General features: G+C 44.1%; 1 protein-coding gene and 1 long non-coding RNA gene across 2 annotated transcripts in view; both read left to right on the top strand.

The window, feature by feature from the left end:
* Window positions 1-1,994: 1,994 nt before the first annotated feature.
* Window positions 1,995-21,993, top strand: part of LOC131393057 (uncharacterized) — a 45,944-nt gene continuing 25,945 nt past the window's right edge. Inside the window, exons 1-2 of the long non-coding RNA XR_009215843.1 lie at window positions 1,995-2,121; window positions 6,561-6,648. This is a non-coding gene — a long non-coding RNA (uncharacterized LOC131393057). The remainder of the gene's footprint in view (window positions 2,122-6,560; window positions 6,649-21,993) is intronic.
* Window positions 8,274-14,495, top strand: SPATA31F3 (SPATA31 subfamily F member 3). Its single transcript, XM_058523417.1, has 5 exons — window positions 8,274-8,460; window positions 8,958-9,003; window positions 9,536-9,590; window positions 10,609-10,715; window positions 13,905-14,495. Exons 1-5 carry the CDS (start codon window positions 8,317-8,319, stop codon window positions 14,153-14,155), a joined length of 603 nt encoding a protein of 200 aa, XP_058379400.1. The 5' UTR covers window positions 8,274-8,316; the 3' UTR covers window positions 14,156-14,495.

Below are 21,993 nucleotides of genomic sequence, written 5' to 3'. Positions count from 1 at the left end.
CAAATGCAAATGGCATTACATGAATAATCCCATAAACAGTTAAAACTAAACGTTTCAATTTTAAATGACATTTGCAGAGACCCCTCCATTCATATATTAATAATGGTTTTTTAAAAAAGGAAATATCCTATATTTCCTAAGGAAAACCTATGTAGACACTAAAAAACTGACAAAGATAATATCAAAAAATGAATAGTAAATACTGTCTTTTATTCCGCCATACTGCACAGGTCTTAGCACAAGAATACAGTCCTCTCTTGGTATCTGCGGGGGATTGGTTCCAGAACCCCCTTCCTCGCCTCCCTCCACAGATACCAAAATCTGTGGATGCTCAAGTCCCTTATCCAAAATGGCATAGTATTTGCATATAACCTACTCACATCCTCCCATATACTTTACTAGGTTACTTATAATACCTAACACAATGTAATTCTATGTAAAGAGTTGTTATACTATATTGTTTAGGGAATAATGACAAGAAAAAAGTCTGTACATGTTCAGTACAAAGGCAACCATCGTAGGCTTTTCAATCTGCGGTTGATTGAATCCGCGGATGTGGAAATGCGCAGATACAGAGGGCCAACTGTAGCCGTAAATCATATAAATTTGTAAGGACTTTTGCTCCACAGTCAAATATCTGTTATTTTTTTTTATTGTGGTAAGAGGTACATAAGATAAAATTTACCATTTTAACCATTTTTAAATGTACAGACCAATGGCATTGAGTACATTCACATTGTTGTGTCTCTGATCTATTTTAAGTTAATATTTGTATGTGTTGATAGGAATGGATTGAAATGAACTGTTTTTGCATATTGATATCAATAGTTACAGACCCATTTGTTGAAAAGACTATTCTTTTCCCACTGAATTGCTTTTGCACTATTGTCAAAAATCATTTGTCCATATATGTGTGAGTCTATTTATGGACTCTCTGTTCTGTTCCACTGGTCTATTTATCAGTCTTTATGCCAATAGCACACTGTGTTGATTACTATAGCTTTATAAGAAGTCTTCAAATCAGGCAGTATTAGCCCCCTGTATTAGCCAGGGTTCTGCAGAGAAAAAGACCCAATAGAATATACATATAAAAGAGATTTATTATAAGGAATTGACTTAGGTGATAATGGTGGCTGAGAAGCCCCACAATCTGCCATCTACAAGCTGGAGACTCAGGAGAGCTGGTGGTGTAGTTCCAGTCTGAGCGCAGGAGAAGACCGATATCCCAACTCAAAAACAGTCAGGCAGAGAGCAAATTCCCCCTTACCCCACCACCTTTTATTCTATTCAGGCCTCCAACAGATTGGATGAGGCCCACTCACTTTGGAGAGGGCAATCTGCTTTACTAAGCCTACCTATTCACATGTTAATCTCAACCAGAAACGCCCTCACAGACTTACCCAGAATAATGTTTAACCAAATTTCTGGGCACCCCATGTCCCAGTCAAGTTGACACATAAAATTAAGAATCACAACCTCTAACTTTATTCTTCTTTTTCAAAATTGGTTTTGCTTTTCAAGGGCCTTTGTACTACCATATATTTTTAGAATCAGATTATCAGTTTCTACAAAAGAACCTGCCAGGATTGCATTGAACCTGTAGATCAATTTGGGGAGAAATTACATCTTAATATTAAGTCGTCTGACCCGTGAACAAGGTATATATCTTTCCATTTATGGAGTCGTTAAATTTTCTCAGAATTATTTTCTAGTTTTCAGTGTATAAGTCTCTCACATCTTCTGGTAGATTTACCCCTAGGTTCATCATATTTTTGGTGCTATTGTAAATGATATTAAAAAAATTTCAATTTCTGATTGTTGCAGATGCTTTAAAATCCAATTGATTTTTGTACATTGATCTTGTATCCTTCAACTTTGCTTAGCTCATGTATTAGTTCTAGTAGCTTTTGAATAGATCCATAACATATTCACATAAACATTCAGGCTGTTTGCAAATTAAGGCAGTTTTACTTCTTCTTTTTCAGTATGGGTGCCTTTTATCTCTTTTCTTGCCTGATTAAACTGGCCAGCACCTCCAGTGTCATATGGAAAAGAACTGTTGAGAGTGGGCCTCCTTGCCTGGTCCCTGATCTTGAAGCAGAAAGCATTCAGTCTTTCACCGTAAGTAAGTTTTTTGTAGGTGTTCTTTATTAGTTTGTGGAAGTTCCTTTCTATTTCAAGCTTGCTAACAGTTTTCATGGAATGGACGTTAAATTTTGTCAAATACATTTTCTGTATTTATTGAGCTGATCATATGGTTTTCCTTTGTAGTTTGTTAACATGGTGAATTTCAATGATCAGTTTTTGAGTGTTAAACCAACCCTGCGTTCCTGGGATAAAGTAACTTGGTCATGATGTATTAGACATTTTATATATTGTTGGATTTGATTTGCTAAAATATTGTGAAAATTTTTGCATATGTGTTCATGAAGAATATTGGTCTGTAGTTTTCTATTCTTGTAATGTCTTTGAATTTTATATCAAGGGAATGCTGGCGTCAAACAATGAATTGAGAAGTATTCCCTTCTCTTCAAATTTTTGGAAGAATTTGTGTTTACTTGGTAATATTTCTTCCCTAAATATTTGGTAGAATTCACCAGTAAAGAAATATGGGCCTAGAGTTTTCTTTGTGATGAATTTTTTTTTGTGATAAGACTTGAACTACAAATCCTCTTTAAATGGATATATGGCTATCCAGGTTATCTATTTCTTCTTGAGTAGGTTTTGATAGTTTGTGTCTTTTAAAGAATTTGTCCATTTTATCTAAGCTGCCAATTTATATACATTAAATTTTTCATAACTAATTTATTATCTTTTTAATATCTGTAGAATTTGTGGTGAGTTAATTCTCTCATTCCTGATATTAGTAATTTATGTCTTCTCTGTTTTTCCCTTATTTTCTTATAACTTCTCGGAATATGAAGGACTCTGGCCTTGCTGAGGACCCCTATCTCTTAGCTGTGGTCTTTGGCTTGGTACAGACCACATTCAAGTTTCTTAACTAGCTTCCTTGGATGCCCTAGGATGTCCATAAATGAAGCCCATGACCCCCTGAAACTGAATCAAATTTTGAGTGTGAGGAGAGGGACATAGTTTCGTCAGAGTCTCAGCAAGGTCTGTAACAATATAAGAACTGTTGCTCTGGCATAAACAGACATAGATCAACGGAACAGAATAGAGAGCCCAGAAATAAACCCATGTATATATGATCAGTTAATTTATGAAAAAGGAGCCAAGAAAATACACTAGGGAAAGGATAGTTCCTTCAATAAATGTTGTTGGGAAAACTGGACAGCCACATGCAAAGAAATAAAACTGGATCCCTATCTTACACAATACACAAAAAACCAACTCAAAATGGATTAAACACTTGAATTAAGACCTGAAACCATAATACTCTTAGAAGAAAACAGAGGGGTTAGCTCCTTGACGTTGGTATTGGTGATGATTTTTTGAATTAGACACCAAAAGCAAAGGCAACAAAAGCCAAAATAAATGAGTGGGGGCCCGGCCTGGTGGTGTAGTGGTTAAGTTTGTGTGTTCCACTTCGGCAGCCTGGGGTTTGCAGGTTCGGATCCCGGGCATGGACTGGCGCACCAGTCATCAAGCCATGCTGTGGTGGCATCCCATATACAAAATAGAGGAAGATGGGCACAGATGTTAGCTCAGAGCCAGTCTTCCTCATAAATAAATAAATAAATAAATGGGACTATATCAAACTACAAAGATTCTGCACAGCAAAGGAAAACATCAACAAAATTAAAAGCCAACTATGGAATTGGAGAAAATCTTTGCAAATCATATATCTGATAAGGAGTTAATATCTAAAATATATAAAAAACTCATACAACTTAATAGCAAAAAAAAAAATCTGATTAAAGAAATGAGCAGAGAAGCTGAATAGATATTTATCCAAAGAAGACATACAAATGGCCAACAGGTACATGAAAAGGTGCTCATCACTAATCATCAGGGAAATGCAAATAAAAACCACCACGGGAAAACACCTTATACCTGTTAGAATGGCTGTCATCAAAAAGACAAGAAATAAAAAGTGCTGGCGAGGGTGTGGAGAAAGGGGAACCCTTGTGCACTGTTGGTGGGAATGTAAATAGGTGCACTATGGAAAACAGAATGGAGGTTCCTCCAGAAATTAAAAATAGAACTACCATATGACCCAGCAATGCCACTTCTGGGTATGTATCTAAAGGAAACAAAATCACTGTCTTGAAGAGATATCTGCACCCCCTTGTTCATTGCAGCATTATTTACAATAGCCAAGACATGGAAACAACCTGTGTCCATTGATGGATGAATAAAGGAGTTGATATAGATGTAAAATGGAATATTATTCAGCCATAAAAAAGAAGGAAATCCTGTCTTTTGTGACAATGTGGATGGGCCTTGAGGGCATTATGTTAAGTGAAATAAGTCGGACAGAGAAAGACAAATATCGTATGATTTCACTTATAGATGGAATCTAAAAAAACCCTGAGCTTATAAAAACAGAGATTGGTGGTTGCCAGCATCAGGGGGTGGGGGATGGAGGAAATGGGCGAGGTGGTCAAAAGTTATGAACTTCCAGTTACAAGATTAATAATTTCTGGGGATCTAATGTACATCATGGTGACTATAGTTAACAGTACTGTACTGTAGACTTGAAAGTTGATAAGAAAGTAGATCTTAAATGTTCTCATCACAAGAAAAAGGATTGTAAGGTGATGGATCTTAACTAAATTTGTTGTGGCAATCATTTCACAATATATACATATATCAAATTATTACGTTGTACATCTTCAACTAATGCAATGTTATATGTCAATTATATCTCAGTAATACTAGGGAGAAAAAAAGAACTATTGCTCTTTGGAAGCCAATTGCTCCCAAATACACACCCAGTGCTTTATTGCTTGAGGATTATTTTTGATACTTACTATACAGACTGCTGGACCCTGCCCCTCGAGATTCTGATTCATTAAGTCTGGGATGAGGCCGGGAAATCTATATTTTTACATCTCCCAGTGATTCTGATGTAAGGTCAGTATTGAGAGCCACTGGGGCAGATGACCTTTGAAAGTTCCTGTCACTGAGACCGCGGGACTAGGAACATTGGGTGGGCAGGTGCTGCCCTCTAGTGCCTCCGGCTGCGTCCTACACTTCCACATCCTGAGGAACCTGCCGCCTGAGCGCTGGTGGTCTCCTGCCTGACACCACTCTGGAGCCTCCTGCCCAACTCTCTGGAAATCTTAGCTCTTGGGCATTAATAAAAATGTTGCTGCTGAATAACAGCAACTATGCTGCTCTGTGCCCAGCACCGGACACGTCTAAGGTGTTCAGTAAGACTCGCTGAGAATGAGGCATAGCACGACCCCTTCGTAAGGCTTGTACCGAGGGACAAACACATCAGGGGCATGTGTGTCGGGATTTTTCTTTGGGGGCTATGAGGTGACCCATGGTACATACGAATCAGGAACTATGAACAGTTTCCTGAAGAAATTCTATCACACTAAGAGTGGCGCTGTAGCGTTGTCATGGAAGCAGGGTCTGGCGTTAGCAAGCTTTCTAGAAACAAATGAATGTGAATCCCTGGCAGTTGTGTAGCCCTCTAGAGTCCACAGAGGCTTGCAGGTCCTTCATCTCCCTTTTTGCTGTTCACTGTAAACGATGAGTCAGGAAGGGCAAATGTGAGGATCTGTGCCCACAGGATTAATATGACAGACAGTGTGTTCACGACCAGAATTTGCCCTTGTTAGGAAGACGCTGATCCCCCGGTCCCGTGCACACAACCCTCCGACGATGAGTACCTAACCCATAAATAAGCCTGTACTAAAGGCCCGCTCTGCAGAAGGGCATAAGATCGTCCCTGGCTCGAACTCCTCCACTCTGAGACAGCGGAGCAAAGGCTGGGCGAGTGCCTGGGGAGGAGTTTGCAGCAGGAGGTTCTAAGGGCTTCCTGTCCTCCACTGAATGGACGACGGTGGCTGTGGGTACCTGTAAGGTAAAGAGTGCAGTGGCTGGAGCAGGCGTGCGGTGTGCAGACTCTGATGGTTTGGCCTGGGCAGGAGGTCAGGCTAAGGGGAGACTGTGAGCGGCCGCAGCGGCACAGGGGGCAGCAGCAGCTGCAGGAAGCAGGAGCTGGTTGGGTAGGAGACACGGTGTTCTGCTCACCTCCTCCTCATCCCATTGGTGAGGGAGAGAGTCCCAGCCTGAGGTTCTGGGGATGGCCGAACGCTCAGCGCCTGACGCCGGACCCATGAGATTGGCAGTTTATTAAACACATACGTCACAGCTGAGGGGCGGAGGACAGCAAAACCCGTGCAGGTGGCACTGGGTCAGGTTCGTGGGAGACAGAAGTGCTGCAGCGGCACGGAGGGCAGCAGCAGCTGCAGGAAGCAGGGGCGGGGAGGGCGGGCGTAGTAAAAGTAATAAAAGGTTCAAGCTACTTTGTAGGTATCTTGACCTGCTACTAAAACGCTGATGCAAGCTGCTTTTTCATTGATTTTTGTTAACTTGTCATTCAGTACTCTTTTGTTGAAGGTCTTCTCATTCCTGTATTACAGAATTTGCAAGTTCAGGAAACGGCTCCAATTGAAATGGCTCCAATTCATCCCATCTTCAGGACGAGACTCTTCTTAAAGGATCTTAAATGTAAAGATCTGTTTTGTTTTTATTTTTCTCTTTATAAAAAGGACATTTAAGAAAAGCATTCACCAATCCATTCTTTGTCAAATCATTTTCAGAATATTCTTCTTTGTAGCTAGTAAAAAATCCCTAATGCTAATGATTGTTTTTTTGGCCTTTTGTTTTTTAAATTGTGATAAAATGTACTTCACATATAATTTACTATTTTAACCATTTTTAAATGTACATTTCGGTATCATTAAGTACATTCCATAATGTTGTGCAACCAACACCACTATCCATTTTCAGAACTTTTTCATCATCCCAAAGAGAAACTCTCTACCCATTAAATAATAACTCCCTACTCCCCTCTTCCCCACCCCTGGTAAGGTTGGTTCTTGATTCATGTGAATTAGTCTTGTCTTTGAAACTAGATTTTTGAGTGTTTTGAGAGCAGGCAGGTAACATGACTCAAATGTCTTTATACCTTTGACCCTACCCAGCTCAGGGATGAGCACAGACTGAGTGCTCACCACGCCTGTTCAGTGGTGGACTGGATGCTGGGGGAAGGACAAAATAGCCTCTTCAGAGATTTTGAGCCTAAGAATTTTTGGGCTGTGGGACCACTCTCATCAGGGCAATAACTTCTTAAGGAAAATCAGAAGTCCTGGAGTGTTGGAGGTATCTCACACTGTTGACAGGGGCCATGAAATTAACATTAATATGTGAATCGGTGGACACAGGAGTGGTGGGTACTGAGGTTGAACAGAAGAAAGCTTGCCCTGCCTAAAAGTGTTCAAATTCAGATTTTCATAAAACACTCAGCCAAACATTCCAACCATGGTGGCTTCAACCCAAGAGCCACGAGTTTGTGATCCTTAATCAAAAGTCTCACCAATAACCCATCTCCATGAAGAGGCAAGATGCTGTAAGATCTCTAGGGGCTGTTCTGGAAAATCAAGCCTCAGAAGTGAGGCTCATGCACGCGCCTCCATGGAAGGCACTGTTGACGGTTTCTTCTCACCCGTCTCAAGCTTGACAACAGGCTGGCAGGAGTCCTTATTGAACTCTCAGGAAGTTATTTAAAAGGACAGCACTGTGTCCTTTCCTTGCCACGTCAGACGTGGTCCTCTTCCTGGACCTCTCGACACTGACCACCTCATTACCTGTGACACCAAAACCCTCACTTTCCAAGACTTAACAGGACAACGTGTGCCCTATCCTCTTGGGTGTGTTTCAGTTACCTTCCCAGTATAAGTGATGTAGTTCACGGGGTTTCTCTGGCCTAGCCACTCCCTCTCGTATAGGGCACGCAGTGATCCTAAAGATCCAGTTATCTGGGGATAGACGCCAGACTATTGTCTTAAGGAGACAGCTGAGCCATCAGGGTAAAGGGACTAGAGAGACACGAAAGAGTATATGCTGCCTGTGACCTTGGCACCTTTAGGCCCAGGCTCTGCTACCCACACGGACAACCAGACACCCTCATCTGAACACTGAGTCACGTGAGCTTCCCTAGACAGATAAAGGTCTGTGATGCTGTGCATGCCTTGGGAAACAGGAGGGCTTTGTGATCAGTCTGGTACTCTGGTTCCATCTTCTGTGAGGCAGAGATGACAAGGTCTAGAATTTGGAAGCATTAGGTTCCAAGACGCTGAAAGTCTAGGCAGAAGGATGGCTAGTGAGGTTTAGGTTATGTTGAGCCCTACCTTTGTTCTGTGGGATGTTGGATATCCCTTATACACTTATGGCTCCATCATCACTATTGCATTAATTATTTGGCAAGTGAAAAAGAGCTGCCAAGGATTAAGGTTGGCACCTAACAGGAGCTGTTGCTGGGTAGGGAAACACTATGACCATGACTGAACTGGTTAAGCCTCACACAAGATTAATCCCTTCGCTTTCTCTTGTTACCCTTACTCCTTGCCTTTGTGTCGGGGTTTCCTCACAGAGTCCCAGAACAGCTCCAAATTTGGGCAATCCTTCTGGTTGGTAGACATTTGGGGCCTTGGATGGCTAATGTTCTTTGGCTACTAGACCACCCATCCTTCCATCTGTTCCCCTTTTCCTCCCGTCTCATTCTGATCTCCCTGCAGAACTTGTTCAGGGAATGGGGTGGAGGTAGGGAGTATGGAAGAGCCTAGAAATGAATCAGAAATAAGAAGGAAAAGGAAATGATGGGGTGGAAAAGGTAGAGTAGGGAAAAGAAAGGTAGGAGAACGTATAAAACTGGAACACAGAAAAACTTTGGGAAATATTTGTGGGTTGTATCTTATTTTAGACATAAAAAAAAAAAGGGTGTTCCAGCTTCACACTCTAACTTTTATGTCTTCAAGTATCACTGGAGAGTCAAACAAAGGGCTAAAGAAAGATCATCAAGAGGTAAAGGCCAAGTCTCTGCCCTGACTCCCCTGCCTGTGGGCGAGGTTCCATGGATCCCGTCCTTCTATGACCCCTGGTGCTGGGAGCCCAGTGCTCTCACCATTGAAGGCTCCAATTCCCCAAGTTGATGAATTCTCCTAGAAGACTTTCTTGGGTGGGAAATCAGAGGCCTGGAATATTCCCAAATTCTCCACCTTATCCCCCAGGAGCGAGAAATTAGGAAGTAGGGCAGAAATCCTTAACTGTGGTCATTTACTCATTTTATGACCCTGTGGAAGTCACTTCATCTCTCAGTCTTGTTATCCATGAAATGGGCATGTGATGATCCTGCCTGAGTCACAGTGTGGTTGTGAAGATCAGATGAGATTAGGTCCTGGACAGCGCATTGTAACTAGTTAAGTTGTACGCAGACAGTCTTAGAGCACTGATTGTTGGGGTTTCCAGTCTCCTCTCATTCAAAGGCCTTCAGCTTCCTACAGGATGTCCCTAAATCCTCTCCTGTTCCATGTAACACTGTCTCCTGGTTTCTCAGATAGATGTTCCCAGGAAGCAGCTGAGAAGAGGGAGCTGCTGTCTTTCATGAATGGGTAATCTCTTGCTCTTTGCAGTCTCCCAACTCCCAGCCTGGCCTGTGATGATTTTTCTGCTTGGTCTGGAGCAAGGATGAGGAGAAGGATAATGGCTGGGAGAGAGCCAGACACAGCAGAGGCTGGAGCACTGGTTGAGAGGGTCCTGGAACAGAGGGGGGATCAGACATCTCAAGAGGGAGGCATCTCCCAGTTCTGCTCAGGGCTAGGCTCACAGGGGTCCTGGAATTCAGGATTTGACTAGTGTGTAATTCATAAAAAACTCTATGTGGGTTTGCACTCAGCCACAAGACAAGTTCTCCAGTCCAGAGAATGGATAAATGAGTGCATAAATAAGTCATCACTGTCATGTTCTCTTTGTAGCTACACTCTTTCAAAAGCAGGAGCCTTGGAGTCTGGCTGGACTCTACTAACATTGCCTCCTCTGGTCTGGCTTCAGGGAGGCTAGTTCCCAGGACAGCCCTCAGACAGGAGCCTGTCATCCTATCTTCTTCTTAAGATCTCTAGAGAACAGCGGCAGGGATACCCCATAGTACCCAGAATACAAAGTTCCCAAAAAGACTTCATTTTCCAGTTTGAAAATACTGAACACCAGGCTGTGGCCTTCTTAGCCCCAAACAAGACTGTCTCCAAGTTCTACCTGGTGATGTACCTGGTGATCTCCCAAGAGCTAACCACTGTCCCCCCACCCCCCATCTGCCTTGTTTCCTTCTCCCGGTTCAGCTTCTCAACATAGGTCAGCAGAGAACTCACCCCACCTTCCAGTCTCTCGTGGTCCTGTGCTCCCAGGGATTGTCAGAGACCTTGCCCAGTGAGCCCCAGAACCTCTACCCAGCCCAACATAACTTCCCAAATGGCATTTTCCTAGGAAGAAAAGTAGACAGGTAAACACCCGGGGGTGCAGACCCCAGAGCTTACAGGACTAGGGGAGGGCAGGACCAATCTCCAGGCCACACACTTCCAAAGAGGCCAATGTCACTCCGTCAGTAACAAATGGTTGCCATGTCTCCCTTCCCAGCCAGGGCTGGCTGCCTCAGGAGGGAAGCGTGCGGCGGCTCCTGTGTGCAGATCCCTCGTGCCCCATCTGCAATGCTGTGGCTCTGGAGATCCGGCAGTTGCTGGTGGGTGAGATCACCCTGATCTCCCCCACGTCATCGGGGCCATCGCAGGGGTCCTCTTGCCCAGAGGTTTTGTCCACGTCTCATCTCTCTTTTGAGCAGAGTCAGGGCTCCCCACCCTGGGACCTTGGGTAGGGATTTCAAGTGCCAGACGTGTCCTGGGACATGGGAGGTCTGTCTTCTTCAAGCCTCGAGGAGCCTGGGACTCCTGTGAAGCAGCAGGACAAGAGGAAGAGCGGCTCTGGATGTGTCCTGGAGAGATGAGGTCAGCGGCCCTGAACCCCTGACTCCCTTTCTTCCTCTGAACCCAGCTCAAGAGCCTCAGCTCACCCCCCCCACCCCAGCCTTGCACTTCCCTCACTGCTGGTCCTATGTCCCCAAGGCCTGAGGTCTGTTTAGGGACATGTATATAAACACACGCGTTTCTACACCTGCAGGCTCCCAAGACCTGTGGAGGAGTTCCTGTGGCAGCTTATATCACACGGCCCCAAGCGTTTTCCAAGCCTGGGGTAAAATCGCCATTTCTTTCATCATGAATGCTACCTCTAAGGTTTCTGTTGAAAAGATGGGCTTTTATCTCCCCGACCTGGGCTCGTGGGAGGTCAGCCAGTCCCCTCAAACTGTCTGGGTTTCTGAAGGATCCACTATGACCCGGAGCAAATACCACCACAAATCCCAAACTCCATGTCTCTGGCTCCACCCTCCACCACCATTCAGTTTCTAAGTGGCCTCTGTCCATTGCCTGGGGGAGCTGCTGAGCCTCGGTGTGCTATCTGCAACAGAAACACAGCGACCTTTCTATGGTCCCTGTCTTCTGCGCAATGAATCCCTGCTCCGTCCCTGGAGATCTCTGCATACAGGGGAGCCCCAGTCCCTTTTTCTTCGGTGATTTCTTCTTAATCTCCATACTGTCTAAAATTTCCTCCACCTCTCTTAGCCCCACCTTCTTCCCGCCTTCCTGAATTTGGGCTTCTCCAGCTGACTCTCAACAAGCCCTTATCAATGTCCCATTTCCGACTCTGACAAAGGGGGAAGGCTTGGAGTGGCACCTGCTGCAAAGGCAGCTCCAGCTTCAGCGGGGCTTGCCAGCTATTGCCCCGAGATCTCTAGATGCAGAGAACCATACAACTTCTCTGTAGATGCAGGGAGCCATGAGACATGTTGCAGCCTGTGCCCTGGGACCCAGGGGCCTACCTGTTTGGGGAAGCCCATTTCCGTCCTCAAGAGGGCAGTTGTGTTTCCATGGAGCATGCCCAGAGTTGCTGGAGTTCCACCCTCAGAAGTGGTTGATTAGCAGGTTGATTCACTGTGCCAGGGCTGCCCCAGAAGACCCAGCAGTCCATCCAGTTCCTCCTGTCCCCTGCTGACCAGCAGCCTCTGCCCCAGGGTGGCACACTGACCAGTGTGACTGACCCTAGCCTGCAGGCCTAGAGGCCAGTGGGATAGACCTGTTCTGATCCATGGTGGCAGCAGGGCCGGTCCACAGTTGCTCGCCTGCGCCATGGCAATGTTGCAGAGCCACATTGACTACAAACGTGGGAAGATCTGCTAGGGCATTGTCCCTGCCCACATCTGCAGCTGTTGGGAGGCAAATCACTGGGTCTGCAGCATTCCAGGGGCCCTGGTAGCAGCTCGGGTCCCTTGCACCCTGGAAAGTAAGCCCCTAGATGTGGAGGCAGCAATTATCCCTGCATGGATCAGGAAGTGAGGCCCTGAACACTGACAGGCCTCAAGCAGCAGCAGGAGGCCTCATCAGATGCTGTCACTGCTCACCTGATCAGCACCTGCCTGGGTGCCCTCCCAGGGAGTCACTGAGAAACTGGAAACAGGTTTTGGCATTCCTGTGAGGGCTGCTGGCTCTTTACTATATGACTCTTTCCAAGACCATGGCCCCAGCAATCACTAGGCAATCTGCAATCATAGAGATGGTGCCTGGGCCTGTTGGGGGCCCAACAGAGCCCCTGGCTCAATCTCATCTAAACAGCAACATCTACATCCTGGGCCAGGCTTTTAAGATGCCAATGAGACTTGTGCGGACAGTGCACTGGTGCTGCAGACTGAAGTACAGGTGAACGGAGATGGTGCCTCTAGAGAGCCAGATCCTGCTACCCCATATGCACTCAAGACACCCATCTTGGCCAAATTAAATTTTTACCTGAAAAAGAAATTCCTGGGGATACATTTGGGAAGTCTCATAGAGTCCAGGGAACAAGTTGTGGCTGTCCCAAAGAATATCAGTGCCCAGGAGTCCTTTAGGAGTCCAAACAACCAGGAGAAAACATTGCTGCAGGAACTCCACATCCCACCAGTCATCGCATGTGCCCCAGCATGGTCCACCTTAAAGAAGAGCTTGCAATTAAACTAAGGCAGTGCAGCAGAACCCAAAGCAAGCTAGTCGCAGAGCAGTCCTTATGGTTCTTCCCCCTGGGCCTTCAAAGTCTCACAATCCAATGGGGACATGACAGAGGCCCAAGTGCTTTGTGTTCAGCTGGAGACCAGTGTGAGCAACCCCAGCCCGGAGGAGCCCTGGACCCCTGAGTCCCAGGCCTCTGCAAGGGTGGGGACAACCCCCTACCCCAGCAGAGAAAACAGAGGACCCAGGGAAACTCAGAGCAGCAGAGGATCCCAGAGATGGGGATGCTGTGCTGAGGCTGTCCCCGACCAGAGAGCATCTACTTTGCTGAGGTTCGGGGGCCAGGAGGGACACTTCCGGGGAGAACCCACAGAGGCCCTGACTTCCCAAACGTATCTCCAGGATCTTTCCCAGGTAGAATTTTAGTTTGGCCAAGATGGTTGCCTTGAGTGAGTAGCAAGGTTCTGTCTGGATCTATAGAGCCACCATCTCCATCCTCTCAACTTCCTGCTCCTGTCAGCACCGTCACCAGCTTCTCCCTCACCTTGAGCTCCTAGATCCTCCAGGATTCCTTGGGATGAAAGGACCAGATAAGAATGTTCTGCAAGGCTGTTAGAGCAAGCTGAATGACTTCACCCAAACAACGATTCCTGAGAATGTCTAATCTGGAGTGCCCAGAGCTTAAAAGGGCCAGACCTTACAGGACCCACTTACTGTACCATCATTTGCTGGGCAAAATTTTGCAAGTCCAGCATTTGAAGGGGCCACATTTTTCACATCCAAACTTTGCAGGGCCAAGAGCTGGTAAGGCAGCCCATACTCACAAGAGCCCTACCCTTCCAGAAGCTGCAGAAGCTGGCTTGGGAAATAAGATGAAGCACTTTCTATACTCAATTAACTCTGAGGTGAAAGGTCAAGGGCATAAGGAACCCATTCTCCTCTTGAAGGATGAGACAGTGGCCAAAACTGCGACAGAAAAGGTTGAGAAGAGTCCATCCCCTACCAAAGACCCGGTGAGGAGAGCTAACTTGGAGAAGACAACAGTGGAGGAGGGTATGACCATCTTTGCTGCCCCCCCAGTGCCGAGACAATGAGCTACAGCAACATTTCCTTCAGTCCAGCCACTCCTGGTCCCTGTGCCTTTCCCGCAACAGCTCCAAGCACTGTCCTCAGCTGACTTGTGCCGCTCAACCAGAAGATCCATCCCAGGTCTCAACTCTCACCTGAGCAGAAGGCATTGACCTATACAAGGAGAATTCTCATTCCAGGAAAAGGGAGTTCAGAGGTTCTCAAACCTCTGCATCCCCCTGAAAAAGGCTGTCATCATTATTTCCATTAATGTGCAGATGCAGGACCCTCTCCAAATATACTTTATACATCTAAGCAAAGAACCACCTGTTTGCGCCTCCTTATTTTCAATGTTGTATGTGATGGAGAGGGTAGAGGAGGTAGGTAGCACTCCTCATATGGTATAGGAGGTTAAACCCATGTTTCAGAAGGGTTGGCATTCCACACAGCTCTTTCAGCACCCCCCTGGACTGTGGATAAAGGGACTTGAGCAGAGAAAGAAGACTGTCATCTCAGGTGCATTGAAGGTAAAGATCAGGCTTGAATTCTTTCATGGCTTCCCATGGTGTCTTCGGCCTCAGAGGAGCAGTGTGGGCATGATGATAGTACAGAGGTAGCGGCCAGGAACCCAGTGCATTCTTGGCCCACAGGCACAATCCATCGATGACTTCTTTATGTGCCCACAATCTTGAGGGAAGGTTTTAGAGAAGGGTCACAGTGCTCCATGCTTGAGGAGATGTTTTGTGTTTATCCAAAGCACACAGAGAATGTGACAGATGTTAGAAGCAAGGGAGGGAATCTCCCCTCTCTGTGCCCTGTTGTTATTGATTAGATCTTTAAGGGGTAACCCATCTGGGACCCTGCTGCAGCCCTGCTGCCTGTTCGATTCCCATTGCCTTTCAGCTGCGTGGAATAAATGCCTCCCTCAATGACAATCATTTGATGAGAATGTCTCCAGAAAGGTCACAATAAAAATGACTTTGAAGGGCTGGCCCAGTGGCACAAGTGGTTGGGTGTGCATGCTCCGCTGTGGCGGCCCGGGTTTTGTTGGTTCGGATCCCAGGTGCACACTGATGCACCTCTTGGCAAGCCATGCTGTGGCGGCATCCCATATAAAGTGGAGGAAGATGGGCATGGATGTTAGCCCAGGGCCAGACTTCCTCAGCAAAAAAAAAAAAAAAAAAAAAAAAAAAAAAAAAGAGGAGGATTGGCAGGTGTTAGCACAGGGCTGATCTTCCTCACACACACAAAAAAATGACTTTGAGCTGAGTTTTGCATTCAACGATTCAAATATTCGAGTACTTACTGTGTTCCAGGAGCTATGCCAGACACAGCAGTCACTAAGACCCAGGCCTTGCCTCTATGGAGATCATGATCTCATGGGGTAGGCCGTCTCACATCCCCAAATTGTCTAATCAAAATATACACTTGGATGTCCAATATTCATCTCAAAAGTGAACTCCTGATTCCCGCTACACCCCTCCCCAAATCACACATACCAAACCTGCTCCAATCCCAGTATTTCTCATATCAGTTAATGACACCTCTCTCTTGCCAGTTGTTCAGGCCAAAAAATTGGTGTCATCCTTGACTTTTGCTTATAACAGTCCACTTCCAACCCATCAGTAAATCCTGTTGTCTCTACTTTCAAAATGAATCCAGAATATGACCACTTCTCATCTCCTCTGCTGCTCTGATTGCTGCAATAGTATCATAACTTATCTTCCTGCTTCTTCCTGATACTATACCTCCAACAGCCTATTGTCAACACAGAAGCCTGATAGTGCTAAGGGCAGGTGTTGCTGTAGATGATAGATAGATAGGTAGGTAGATAGATAGAAAGATAGATAGATAAATAGATAGACAGATAGATAGGTAGGTAGATAGATAGACATAAAATCATGAGACTGGTAAGATCATCAAGGGAATAAGTGTAAATAAAGGAGAGATCTAAGGACAGGGCTCTGGGACTCTGCAGTGTTAAGAACTTGGGAAGAAAAGGAGGAACCAGTAAGTAGAGGAGACTGAGAAGTAGTTGCCAATAAGGTAGGAGGAAAACCAGAAGAGTGTGATGTACTGGAAGCCAAGAGAGGAAATTATTGAAAAGAGAAAGTGAGCAGCTGCGTGAAAAGTTGTGAATTGATCAAATAAGATGGGAACTCAGAGTTGACTATTAGATTTAGCAATGCAGAGATCACTCATGGCCTTCAGAAGAACAGACTCAGGTGGACGATAGAGGTGAAGCCATGGAGTGGATTGGTGAAGGTGAAGGTGAAGGACTGGAGTGGATTCAAGAGAGAATGGAAGGAGAACAATTGGTGAGAGCAAGTATAATCAATTACTTCAAGGAGTTTTGGTCTAAAAGGGGCAGAAAAATGAGGAAATAGCTGGAGGGGGAAGTGGGATCCAGAGTTTTTTTTAAAGAAGGAGAGACATGGTGTGTTGAATGTCAGTGGAAAAGATCCAGTCGAGAGGAATAAACGATAATGTAGGAGGGCACAGGAGAACTGCTGGAGCAATGTGGGTGTAGGGGTGAGGGAATGGGAATGAGGGCCAAGTTGAGTGGTTGGCCTTGGAAAATGCACAGACACTTTGCTGGTGGTAAATAGAAAAGGAAGTGTTAATGAGGTAAGACTTTGTATATCGGGAGAAGAAAGATTTCTCTTAGATGTAAGAGAGTGTGGGCAAAGACCCAGCGGGGTATGGAGAACCAAAGCTGGAAAGCCAGAAGAAGAGATAGATTCTGGAAGTCACCATGACAAGTTTCTATTAGGGCCTAAGGAGTCGGTGGCCAACTGAGAGCCCAGTTGGGCATAAAAAGATGGTTGAACGTGCTCTTGGAACACTGAGGCAATGGGAGAGATCCCAAAGAAAGCTCAAGGGAGCATGAGGAAGAGGATGGGGCGAGGGACACAGAAAGAGGGCAGGTATGGCATCCTTGTGTTCAGAGACCAGGATGTTTGGGGTTAGGAGGAGAGGACTGGGAGGCAGAAAGACAAAGAGGGCCCTGAATGGATGGGATGGACCTCCGTTAGGGACACCTCACATGTCTCAGAAGGTGGCACCTCTGAATTCCCACCTTCTGACCTACCACAGAGGAGCCAAGAGCTAGAGGAAGTGCAGGAAGTGCTGTAGCTTCCTTATGATGTGTTATGGGGGACTGTGGGATGTCCCTGCCCTGATTCTGAAGGAAATCCAGGATGACTTAACTTCCCATCAAACCAGGAGAAGCTGGAGACAAGACTTTCTTCCTCCGATAGGACCCCACTGCTTAGCACAGAGTGTCTACTGGCAGCAGGATGTAGAAAAGCCAGGATGGGAAGAAGCGTGAATGTGTCCCTCCTCTGAATGGTGTTTCTGTGCCTAAGGGATGGGGCCTAGCCCCTCTTGTGGCCTCCACGGAGAAGAGGCACAACGCCCAGGCCTGCTGAGCTGACATCCTCTAGGCATTTTACCAAAGCACCCCCAAAGATAATAGGAGGTCTTGTGACAGGTAAATCTTCCTGTCTGGTGGAAGCTGGGAAGAAGCCATGTAGGAGGATGCCCAGGAGCAGAAATGTGACTCAGAAGGGTCACAGCAGCATCAGGTGAGAAGCTGAGGTTAACTTGCACACATCCTGTCTTAGGTGGAGCAGGTCTATCCGACGGTTCCTCACAGGCTCCTATCTGCCCCAGCAGATTTCTATTAAGGCAATTTCAGGCAACTGACCACCATGATTGCTTGACTGTGTACCTGCTCACTCCACCCTAGCAGGGAGGGCATAGAACATGCTGAGCACAGGAGTGTGTGTGTGAGACTTCCTCTCCTTGCTCTTGCTCCATCTTGTCATGCCAGCCTCTTCCAGCAGGGGACCAGGACTCCCTGAGTGTGAGCTGAAAGGACAGTGTCTTCAATAAACAGTGCTGGGAAAACAGCATACCCACATGCAGAATATTCCCCTTCTTACAACCTCACAAAAGTTAACTTGAAATGGATCAAAGATTTAGATGTAAGACCTGAAATTGTAAAAGTCCTAGAAGAAAACATAAGGCAAACAATCCTTAACATTGGTCTAGGCAATAATTTCTTGGCTAAGGCACCAAAGCACAGGAATCAAGTGGGACTATATTAAACTAAAGAGCTTCTACACAGCAAAGGAAACAATCAGCAAATTGAAAAGGCTACCTACAGAAGGGAAAAAATATTTGCAAACCATAAATCTGATAAGGAGCTAATATCCAAAATATATAAAGAATGATTACAATTCAATAGCCAAAAAAAGCAAATGATCCAATTAAAAAATTCAGGGCAGAAGCCCTGAATAGACATTTTTCCAAAGAAGACATTTAAATGGCCAATAGGTATCTGAAACGATGCTCCACATCACTAATCAGTAGGGAGATGCAAATCAAAACCACAATGAGATATCACCTCACACCTGTTAGGATGACTTTTCTCAAAAAGACAAGAGAGGGGCTGGCCCGGTGGCATAGTGGTTAAGTGTGCGCACTCCGGTGGCCCAGGGTTCGCAGGTTCGGATCCTAGGTGCACACCGACGCACTGCTTGTTAAGCCATGCTGTGGCAGTATCCCATATAAAGTAGAGGAAGATGGGCACAGATGTTAGCCCAGGGCCAATCTTCCTCAGCAAAAAGAGGAGGATTCATGACAGATGTTAGCTCAGGGCTAACCCCCCCCCCCCCAGAAAAAAGACAAGAGAACAAATGTCAGCAAAGAGGTGGAATGTTGGTGTGAATGTAAATTGGTATAGCCATAATGGAAAACAGTATGGCAGTTCCTCAAAAAGTTAAAAATTGAACTACAATATGATCCAGCAATCTGACACCTGAGTATGTCTAAACCATACTGTGATCAGGATCCCATAGAGATATCTGCACTTCCATGTTTATTGCAGCATTTTTCACAATAACCAAGATAGGGAAACAACCTTAGTGTCTGTCAACAGATGAATGTGTAAAGAGGATGTGATATATATATATATACAATTTAATATTATTTAGCTATGAGAAAAAAGGAAGTCCTGCCATTTGTGACAAAATGGATGGACCTCAAGGGTGTTATGCTAAGTGAGATAAGTCTGATGTAGAAAGACAAATACTGTACAATATACTTATATGTGGAATCTGAAAAAACTTCTCTTGTGATAATAGAGTAGAATGGTGGTTACCAGATGCTGACGGCTGGCAGAATTGGGGAGATTTTGATTAAGGGTACAAACATGCAACTGGCAGAAAAATAAGTCTGGATATCTAATGTGCAACATAGTGATTATAGTTAAAATGCTGTATTATACACTTCAAAGTGGCTAAAAGACTAGATCTTAATTGTTCTCAACAAAAAAGAAATGATAATTGTGTGTTGTGATTAAGATGTTAGCTAACACTATAGTAGTCATCTTATTGCAATATATAAATGTATGCACATCTTAAACTTATACAATGTTATGTCAATTATAGCTCAATAAAAAATTAAGATATAAAAAATAAAAATGGTTTCTTGTAGACAAGAAATAGTTGAGTCTTGTGTTTTGATCCACTTTGGTAGTCTCTGTCTTTGAATTTGTGTATTTAGACCACTGATGTGTAACTTGATTATTGATCACTTTGGATTAATATCTACCATATTTGTTACTATTTTGTTTGAGTTGCCTTTGTCCTTCATTTCTTTTTCTGCCTTCTCTGGTATTCGTTGAGCATTTTATATGGTTCCATTTTGTCTCCTCTCTGAGCTTGTAAATTACAATCTTTAAAAAATTTTTTAGTTGTTTCCTACAATTACAACTAACCAATCTACTTTCAAAGAACACTTCGTGGATAGTACAAATACCTTAATAACAGAGCCTTCCAAATTCCTCCTTCTCATCTCTTATAACATTGCTATCATTAATTTCACTTCTCTGTAAGCTATATTCACCAAATACAATGGTGCTGTTATTAATTTGAACAAACTATTATATGTTAGATCAATTGAGAGTTTTAATTTTCTTTTTGTTTATTCCTTCTCTAATGCTCTTTCTTCCTTTATATAGATCTGAGTCTGTATATCCTTTTCCTTCATATAAAGATATTCTTTCAACAATTCTTGCAAAACTTGTGTAAGGTGACAAATGCCTTCATTTTTGTTTGTCTGCGAAAGTCTTTATTTCTCCTTCACACTTGAAGGATAATTTCACAGGATTTAGAATTAGAGGTTGGTGGAGTTTTCTTTCAACACGTTAAATGTTTTATTGCAGTTTCTTCTTGCTTGCATGGTTTCTAAAGAGAAGTCCAATGTAATTCCTATCCTTGTTCCTCTATAGGTATGGCGTTTTTATCCCTGTATATTTTTTCAAGATTTTGTCTGTTTCTTTCATTTTCTGCAGTTTGAATATGGTATACCTAAATCTAGAGCATTTTATATTAATCTTGCTTCTGGTTTTCTGAGCTTTATGGATCTGTGGTTGGGAGTATTTCATTAAATTTCAAAAATCTCAGCCATTTTTTTCTTCAAATATTTTGTCTGTTCCCTTCGCTCTTTCTTCTTATGGTATTCCAATTTCACGTATGTTAAACCTTTGTAAATGTCACACAAGTCTTACATATTCTGTTTTGTTTTTTCAGTCTTTTTTTCTATTTGCTTTTCAGTTTGAGAAATTTCTATTCGCTTATCTTCATGCTCACTGATTCTTTCTTTGGCTGTGCCCTGTCTTCAGATGAGCCCATCAAAGACATTTTCATTTTTGTTGCAGTGTTTTGGTGTCTAGCATTTCTTTTTGATAATTTTGAGGAATTTCCATCTCTTTGCCTCCATTGCCCTCTGCTCTTCTGTGCTGTTCTCTTGATCCATACAGCCCATAGCATATTCATCATAGTGGTTTTAAATTCTCATTCTGATAATTCCAAAAATCTTTACAAAATCTGAATCTGCTTCTGATGCTTGCTCTGTCTCTTCATACTGCATTTTTTGCCTTTTAGAATGCCTTATCATATTTTATTGAAAGCCGGGCAGGGTGTATGGATAAAGGAACTGAGCTAAATAGTCCTTATCTGTGAGATTTACATTTCTCTGGCAAGGAGTTAGGCTATCTTTACTGTTGGCTGTCGCTGTAGATGTCAGAGGATAGGTTCCTTTCAGGTTTTTGTTTTTGTTTCTTCTGATTTCTTTGTGTTTCCACAGAGAGTGCTTCCTACATAAGGTCTGAGACATGTAGTTCCTTTAATTTCAATCCCTTGTTGTTATGCAGAAACCCTAGTGATGTGGTTGAAGGAGAGAGGGTAGGGTACCCATTGCATCCTCCTATGATTATGTCTCAGGTTTTTTTCATGACCTGTTCCCCTGGGCTGTGACCTTTGCAAATGTTTCTCAGTCACTCCTGCTGCCCTCCCTCACTTCAAGTGAGACAGGAAGGTAGATGGGGCTGGAGTGGAATTTCTCTCCCCCAGATTGGTTAGTCTCTGGTAAACTCCCATTGGTTTGACTCTGGTAAAGCAATTTCCCTTCAGGGCAGGCTTTGTTAGAAGAACAGACTTCTCTGGGCATATTTCAGTGGTGCCTTTCCGCTCCTCCTGCTAGAAGAAGGAGGGAATTTTTCTTTGATCTTCACGGTGAGATTTTTTTTTTTTAAATTTTTTGTTTATTGCAGTAACATTGGTTTATGACATTGTAAAAATTTCAGGTGTACATCATTGTACTTCTATTTCTGCATAGATTACATCATGTTCACCACCAAAATACTAATTACAACCCATCACCACACACATGTACCGAATTATCCCTTTCACCTTCCTCCCTCCCCCCTTCCTCTCTGGTAACCACCAATCCAATCTCTGTCCCTATGTGTTTGTTTATTGTTGTTATTATCTACTACTTAATGAAGGAAATCATA

The sequence above is a fragment of the Diceros bicornis genome, chromosome 28, assembly GCF_020826845.1.
Source record: "Diceros bicornis minor isolate mBicDic1 chromosome 28, mDicBic1.mat.cur, whole genome shotgun sequence".
Taxonomy (NCBI): Eukaryota; Metazoa; Chordata; class Mammalia; order Perissodactyla; family Rhinocerotidae; genus Diceros; species Diceros bicornis.
The sequence above is the reverse complement of the archived record's forward strand: the minus strand, read 5'-3'. Positions and strand labels throughout refer to the sequence as shown.

Bases quoted from the DNA above. Each gene is read 5' to 3' on its own strand.
- SPATA31F3 (XM_058523417.1), top strand. From the start codon at position 8,317: ATGTTGAGCCCTACCTTTGTTCTGTGGGATGTTGGATATCCCTTATAC. The intron at 9,004-9,535 runs GTAAAGGCCAAG...CTGGTTTCTCAG, and splicing joins TAAAGAAAGATCATCAAGAG to ATAGATGTTCCCAGGAAGCA. The intron at 9,591-10,608 runs GTAATCTCTTGC...CTCCCTTCCCAG, and splicing joins CTGCTGTCTTTCATGAATGG to CCAGGGCTGGCTGCCTCAGG.